This window comes from Pteropus vampyrus, unplaced genomic scaffold (assembly GCF_000151845.1).
Source record: "Pteropus vampyrus isolate Shadow unplaced genomic scaffold, Pvam_2.0 Scaffold11, whole genome shotgun sequence".
Classification (NCBI taxonomy): Eukaryota; Metazoa; Chordata; class Mammalia; order Chiroptera; family Pteropodidae; genus Pteropus; species Pteropus vampyrus.
The window spans coordinates 180,765-188,214 of NW_011888792.1; the positions used below are offsets into that span (position 1 = coordinate 180,765).

General features: G+C 48.3%; 2 protein-coding genes across 2 annotated transcripts in view; one reads left to right on the plus strand and one right to left on the minus strand.

The window, feature by feature from the left end:
• LHFPL2 (LHFPL tetraspan subfamily member 2) overlaps positions 1 to 5,753 on the minus strand; it is a 148,641-nt gene extending 142,888 nt beyond the window's left edge. The window contains exon 1 of the mRNA XM_011377254.2: positions 5,418 to 5,753. The gene's annotated coding sequence lies outside the window, so the exon portion shown is untranslated. The remainder of the gene's footprint in view (positions 1 to 5,417) is intronic.
• Positions 4,877 to 5,542, plus strand: LOC111731195 (atherin-like). The gene has a single exon (XM_023522665.1). It carries the CDS (start codon positions 4,877 to 4,879, stop codon positions 5,540 to 5,542), a length of 666 nt encoding a protein of 221 aa, XP_023378433.1.
• Positions 5,754 to 7,450: the final 1,697 nt, after the last annotated feature.

Below are 7,450 nucleotides of genomic sequence, written 5' to 3' on the forward strand. Positions count from 1 at the left end.
CCCTCAATATTCTTCATTCAAATACTATAACTGGGTACAGAGTTCAGTACCTATTATTTTAGAAACCACATGAAGAGTTGTAAAAGTTAATTTGGGTGCATTGTCCCAAATGGAACCTCAAAAGTTCACCCCATGTAAACAAGTTTTATTTCATTTTGACTGATATATTTTTAAATAGTATCTATAATACCACTTAATATATGTGTTATTGAAACCAGAACAAACCCACAGGAGAAAAAGCCAAAATACAATGAGGTTCTCCTTTCTACCTGTCAAGTCTTAAAGTCAAAGCTGGATGTTTCTCTTGACCTAGCTGGTGGTATTACGGTTAAACTAAGAAAACATGCAGATAGCATACCTCATTAGCTATGCCCAGTATTTTGTGGATACACACAAAACTAATTTATATTCTCAGCAAGTGAAGGTCATCTTACATTTCCTTAAAGATAATATATACCTGTATATTAGTCAGCTTGGGCTGCTATAAGAAAATACCAGGGACTGAGAGACATAAACAACAGACATTTATTTTCACTGTTCTGGAGGCTGAAAGTCCAAGATTATGGTGCTATCAGATTTGGTTCCTGGCGAATTCCTGGCTTGTCGATGGCCACCTTCTCATTGTGGCAGAGAGAGAGAATGCTCTGGTCTCTCTTCCTCTTCTTAGGAGGACATTAATCCCATCAGGAGGGCTTTGCCCTCATGACTTCATCTAAATCTAATCACCTCCCAAAGGTCCCACCTCCAAATACCATCATGGGGGACTAGGCCCTCAACACAAGAACTTTGGACATTCTGTTCATAACGTATGTGTGTTAGGGGAGTATCAATTTTATCAGTTATACATCCTAACTTTTAAATACGTTCAGAACCATTCCATATACATTCTCCTTTAACCATCTCAGCTCAAAATAATATAAATAGATCTCACCAAGTCTGCAACATAACACCAGTAAGTATCTGGTCATTTGAGGCTAAGGTTAGGGGCTTGATTATCCCCAGTTAGGCCTGCTGAAAGGGTTGAAAGAGAAAATTTCAGTTACAAGGACACAGATTAATTACTCTCACTCTGAGCACAATTTAGTAACCTGACCAGGCAACCACTTGCCACTACTGCAAAAATAATTCTGTTTTTCATCTCTAGCTCCAGAACTCTCCTCCTACATGTGTATCCAACTCTCTGCTGGATCTCTCTGTCTGTCTGTCTGTCTGCCCGTCTCTCTCTCTGGGAGCCTCATGATTCAGTTTTGGATTCAGTTGAACTCATTACTCCTCACCATCTCCTGCAAACTGAGGTTCCCCATAGCTGCTTACCTCAGTCGACGGTGCCATGACCCACACCAGTCACCCTGGACTCCCTCCGGTAAAGTGCCCATTCCCGGGAGATGACTGAGAAAATGTGGTCAGTCTCTCCAGGACTCTCCCCCACTCCCTCACCAAGTGCCCTCAGGATTCCTGCACTAGCCTCCCAGCTCACCTTCTGCCCCTGCCCCTTGACCTTCTTGTCACCCAGCCCCCCCAGTGGTTACCAAGTTCTTTCTAAAGCACAATATGATCATGTCATTCTCCTGCAAATTATCCATCTTCCACACAGCTTTCGACATGAAGATCAGACTCCCCAGCTCAGCGCCCAAACCCCTACACTCTCAGATACTGCACAACCTTGCCTCCAGTCCAAGCAACTACTGTTAGTGCCCTTTTCAAGCATTCCAGACTTCAAATGTATGCATTATGATTGCATTGCTGTCATTTTAAAAGTAATGAAAAAGAAAAAAAACGAAACTACAGAGGTGCAAGAGGAACCAAGTATCCACCCTTTCCTTTACTCTTTAAGTCACATCTTCTACAGCAAGAGTCAAGTGTTATAAGTGCCAGACCAGACGCTTCCCAGGACACAAACTGGGTTTTATAATCCAATGATCAGATCTGACCTTTGATTTCTTCTTTGCCTTGCTAAGACAGAGAAGTCTTCCCTCTGAGAAAATTGCTGGGTTTTTTTGTTTTCTTTTGTTTTCTTCCACAGCATGTTGGCTGGTGGTTCTGCCCCACCAGAGCTCAAACTGGGCGCATACTTTTATAAAGCACAGAAAGAGGCCCCCTCTTCTCCCTTATCTCTATAGAGGACCCATAGGACTGACTGTCCACTGCCACCACTTTCAGCCAGATTATTTCCTTCTGATCAGGCTGGCTTGTGGAAGAGAAGCACACCTGGCATGCTGATTTTCCAGTGCAGGCTCTTTTGAATCAAAAAGGGAGCTTGCACGGTTTGCAGAGGTCCTTCGCACACAGGGCTTGCTTCTCCACCTACAAGGTGAGCTCTGTGAGAGGAGAGGCCTGCTCTTGGTTCTTGCTGCGTTACCAAAGCCCAGAACAGAGCCTGGCCTATGGGAGAGGCGCCATAGGTATTTGCTGAATGACATGATAAAAAAAAAAAAAAAAAAAAGGGTGATTGAGCAAATAAATAGACATTCTTCCCCAATTAGAAAGACAATATACGGCATAGTTCCCCAGCTAAAAAAAATACTGTTTTCCTAAGAATGCCTTTTGTTCACTCTGCTCTTACGGTACAACCTTTGTAAAAACTGAGCAATGTATCATTAATCTCAAGAGATACTTTAAAGTTGCTTTTTGGAATAAATTCTAGAGATTAGATATTTACTTACTATTTGTATCTTTCTAAGAGCAGTAAGCACTGAGTAAAACATTGCTTTTAGAATTCCCAAGACAGGCACTCACCATGTCTACCAATAGTTTCCTTATTTTTCCTCAAATACAATTTGGATATGTACTTTGGTGAGACCTGGAACCAGCCATTGCAAGCGGGGAGTGAGGCCTGGACTTGTAAGCCACACCTGTGCTCCAGCCTTCGGATCCACACAGGCCTGCACTGTATATTGCCTAGAACTGGAGTCCCAGAAAAGGCTCACAAGAATGGGCCAAAAGCATGCAGCCTGCAAATTCTAGAAAGACCAAATGTTTTGGGGTGTGGACTGCCGGGCCATGGGTACAGCCTCAACTCGGGGTCTGCCGTAAGCAGCCATTACCCACTTTAAAATTACTTAGCCTTGCATTCCACCACTTAGAATGGCACTGCTTTTTCCTGGGCATTTGAAATACTTGACAACCATCATTAACGTTTTCTGAGCATTTACTTAGCCCCAGACACACCACCCTAAGTGCTATACAAAAGCAATTACAGTTATTCTGCAAAGTGATTATTTGACTTGAACTCTTATCACCACCATTTTACAGACACAGAAACCAAGGGTGAGAGAAATTAAATAACTTGTCGAAGGTTGAGATAGTGACACCTCCGGGAATTAATTCAACAGCCTTGGGTCTCCTATTTTTGGTCTTACTTTGTCGATTATTTGCAATAACTAAATTGAGAAGCTGTATACATTGTTCATTAAAAAAAAAATGTACTTTTCTATATGTTGTTTTTCTATCTTCTACCCTGCTCAAACATTATAGGCAGTAAAATCTCTTTCATTCATTAAGTCCACACATCTCCGTAGGCAGGTGCCATCAATTTTGAGGTAATCCACATGGATTAACAGTATACATCTCTTTTTCCAGAAGGCATCACTTTGCACTCATTCACAAAGATCCTTTTTTCTTATATAGACAAATTACTGGTTCATGTTTCATGACTGAAATTATATTCAAGAATGTTCATTTGCAGTGTAATTATTCTTCCTAATTGGACTGGTCTGAAGACAAATGATTTCCACTCCACACCCCCATTATCTCCAGCAACACATAATATCTTCTTTCTGAAATAAAATATTTGCTGCAAACCACAACCAGCCACACTACCTGCTCTCTGTGTGACCACCCAGGAAAAATAGTATTATAACATAAGGCTTCTGGTAGTACTTCAAACCTCTTAAACATTATTTCATCAGAATCAGATTTCCGACATAGATTAATAACAATCCTATCACAGTATGACAGGAAAAAAAGAAATGAAAATCTTAGGTTTTATTTCTTTTCTCCATATTTAAAATATTTAATCTCCCTCATTTCTTTTCCCTCTTTGAAACATTTAATCTTTTTATACCTTTTCTCTAAAACATTTCATTTCCCCACCAGCATGTGTTCCCTATCTCTTAAATTTGAAAGAAGTCGTTTCAAAGAGGACCAATAGGAAAGAATCAATAAAACACAGAAAAAGCAAAACCAAAGAAATTAACGTCCGATCGTCACTTAAACCTGGAGGGGGTGGAGCTCTCCCACGAGTGGGTGAAGCAAAAGCAATGAGCAGAGGAGAAAAATCCCTTCGAACTCGGTTACTCCGGTTCAACTCCCAGGACGAGGTTCTAACAGCTCCCCCTACCCCCACACCTCTCCTCCCTCTGGCTCCAACACACACTCGTCTATAGGGGCCGCTTTGAGATTTCAAACAGTTCTACTTTCACATGTGGGTCACTGATAGCAACCTATAAGCATGCACACAATCACAGTAGAGAAAACGGGAAATACAGGAAATGCCCCGGTGGGAGCGAGGATGGCGGGGCGGCGTGCGGGGGGCGGGGGGCGGCGATAAGCCTTCGTCTCTACTCCCATTTACTCCCACTGAAACAGCTCATTGACGCTCATGAAACTCACGCCCCTCCTGAAATAAGAGAAATGCTGAACGGGGTTGAAAAAATCTCTTTTGCGTTTCTGGGTTCAAAGAACACTAGACCGCTGAGTGGAAGGGAAAAGAAGAAAAACTTTGTGCCTAAAAACATTCAGAAACACACACAGAATCTCCTCTCCTGTCCTTCATCCCGTCCCATGGGCTCAACTCACTCCATCCTAGATGTGGTCTTCCCTATTCCACGCCCACCTCCTTCAGCCCGCACCCCAGATCACTGCACTGCCCACAAAAATGCAGCCCAGATCAGAGAAGCAGCTGACGTCTATGGCCGGCGTGCCCCACACGCCACAGACCAGGCCCCGCGGGAGTGACCATGGGGCGGCCCCCCAGAGGCTGTACCAGGCGCACGGAGCTGCACCCAAGACCCGCGCGCCGCCGTGCCCGCGGGCGCCGCGGGTCCAAGCCCGCCAGCGGCGGCGGGAGAGCTGGGCTCGCGCCGGCTCCCGAGCAAATCGCTCTTCCAGGCACAACTTTTTTCCACGTCTGCTGCCGGCTGCCGGGGCAGTGAGAGCAGAAGTAGCCGTTCCCTCACGTTCCCAGCGTCCACCACCCGTCCCCGCTGCACCTCCCCGGCCCGGTCCTCTTCCCTTCCCGCAGGCTCGGTGGGCGCGGGAGCGGAGTTCCCGCGCCAGCCGCCCTGCACGCAGCCAGGTCTCCGCCAGCGGCGACGGTTCCGCCAGCACCCGCGCGAGTGTCCCCCGCGGCCCCACCTGGCTGGGGCTGCAGGCTTTCCCTCCCGCAGCGCGCGCGGGGTCCGGCGGCTCCAACTCACCCGCCCCGGCTCGGCGTCTCCGAGCCCGCAGCCTTCCCCAAGCCGGGGCTTCCCGTTACGCCTCCTCGCAGCCACCTCTCTCGGGTCCGCGGGCAGCTCCGGGGAGGAGGAGGAGGGAGGAGTGAGGAGAGGAGGGGGCGAGGGAAGGGAAGGGAGTGGGTCCACGGGTGGGGGAGGAGGAGCAGGCGAGGCGAAAGCGCCGACCTGGGCCGCCGAGGGGCTAGTACGGAGGGAGGAGAAAGAGGGGCGGGGGCAGAGAAAGAAAGAGGCCGCCGAGCCTCCCCGCCCAAGACCCGGCCCCGCGCCGCTGCCCAGTCACCATCGCCGCCTGCGTCCGGCTCTGGGGCCGGGCGTCCGGGGGGAGGGGTCGGGGCCCCGGGCTCTCCCGGCGCGGGGCGGGGCGCGGGCGGGGGGCAGACGAGGCCCGGCCTCCGGAGGGGAGTGTCCTGCGGGGCCCGGGAGGGTGTAGGGGAAAGGGGATCCCCGGGAGGAGGGGCGGAGGCCCGGGAGCCTGGGAGTGGGTCACTGCGACCGCCCGGCGGCGACGGCGCCTCCCGGAGTCCTCGAGGGTCCCCAGAGCCGCGCCGGGGAACCTCCGGGGACAGTTTCGAAAAATCGTCTCAGGAGCGCCGAGAGCGTGCACAGCCCACCCCGGGAGGCGGGCAGCGGCGAAGTCGGAGTCAGGGTGAGAGGCTGGACTCCGGCCGAGAGCGGGCCCCGGAGCGCCCGGGGCACTTCCCCAGGCCAGGGCCTCAGGGGAAGAACGTCCGTCGGGTGGTCCCGGGGAATCCAAAGCGGGAGAGTGGGCTGGGGCTGCCTGCTGCCCCATCCTCACCTTCCTCTACCAGAGAGGAGGCTCCGGGCATCCGTGCTCCGTGAGTCTCTGGGTGAAGAAACTCAATGCAAACAGTCACAAAGAATATTCGTAAATAGATTGCTTGGGGTACTGAAACATCTTCCTCTGCATTTAAAATACTGTCGGGATGAATTTCGAAGGCGCTTTAGCCGACGGTCTGAAAGGCATCCTTGCCCTGAGAGGGCACTCACTAACGTCCCACTAACACTCCCACGATGGGAGCAAAGATCACAGAATAAAATGGCCATGAATCAACGTGACAATATGCCTTGTGATTTAAATGGCTATCCAGCATTTAGCCAAGCAACCCCTTCTTGTGTTTTCTTACTGCCTAATTTGCTCTTGTCCCCAACTTCTCAACCTATATGGACACCTTTATCCATCCAGTCGCCTGAGCTCATGTCCCAGCAGTCAATTTGAAACCTCTCTCCTCCATTGCAAAAGCTGCTCCCATTGATTCTTCATTTTTAAGGTCTTTCCAGTTGCCCGGCCTTTTCACAACCATCTTACTGATTCTCAGTGTTCAGAGACTTCATAGCTTCATTGGCCTCCTCCTTGGTTTCCCGCTCTGGCATCCATCTGCACATAGTTCTAGAACACGGCTCAGGCAGCAGGCCACTTTCTGTTCTAGAAGCAGTCTGGGGTACTCTGACACAGAAAATTCTGAATTACTGAAAAACTTTTCTATCCAAAACCATCCACTTGTCGGTTCCCTGGAGCCTAGTGCTCTGGCCAACCCAGTATCCTCCTCTCCCTCCAGAACGTTCCATACTGTATTCATGTGGGAGTTGTTGATGCTCTTGCCAGAACGAGAATGTTCTCTTCCATTTTCTCCCACAGCCAAATCCTGCTTATCTTTATTGAAAATGAAGTCTGTAGTACATTTCTTCTATAAAAGGATGTGTGTGTTCTTCCCATTTTTGAAATCATACACTAGAAATAACAGGCTTATGGGAAAAAATAGGGTTAGGAACCAACGACTCAAAATCTATGTAACATTGCAACTAGAGCACTAACAGAAACAGCAACCATTCCAAAAAACATACCAGCAGAGTTTATGAGCCATGTTAATTCCTAATTAATATTACAGTAAATATAAATATAGAACTTTACTTTTATAAAAAAGTAAAGGTAACTGATGAAGAGATTAGAAGTAGAATTGTTTGAGGCTGCTGCG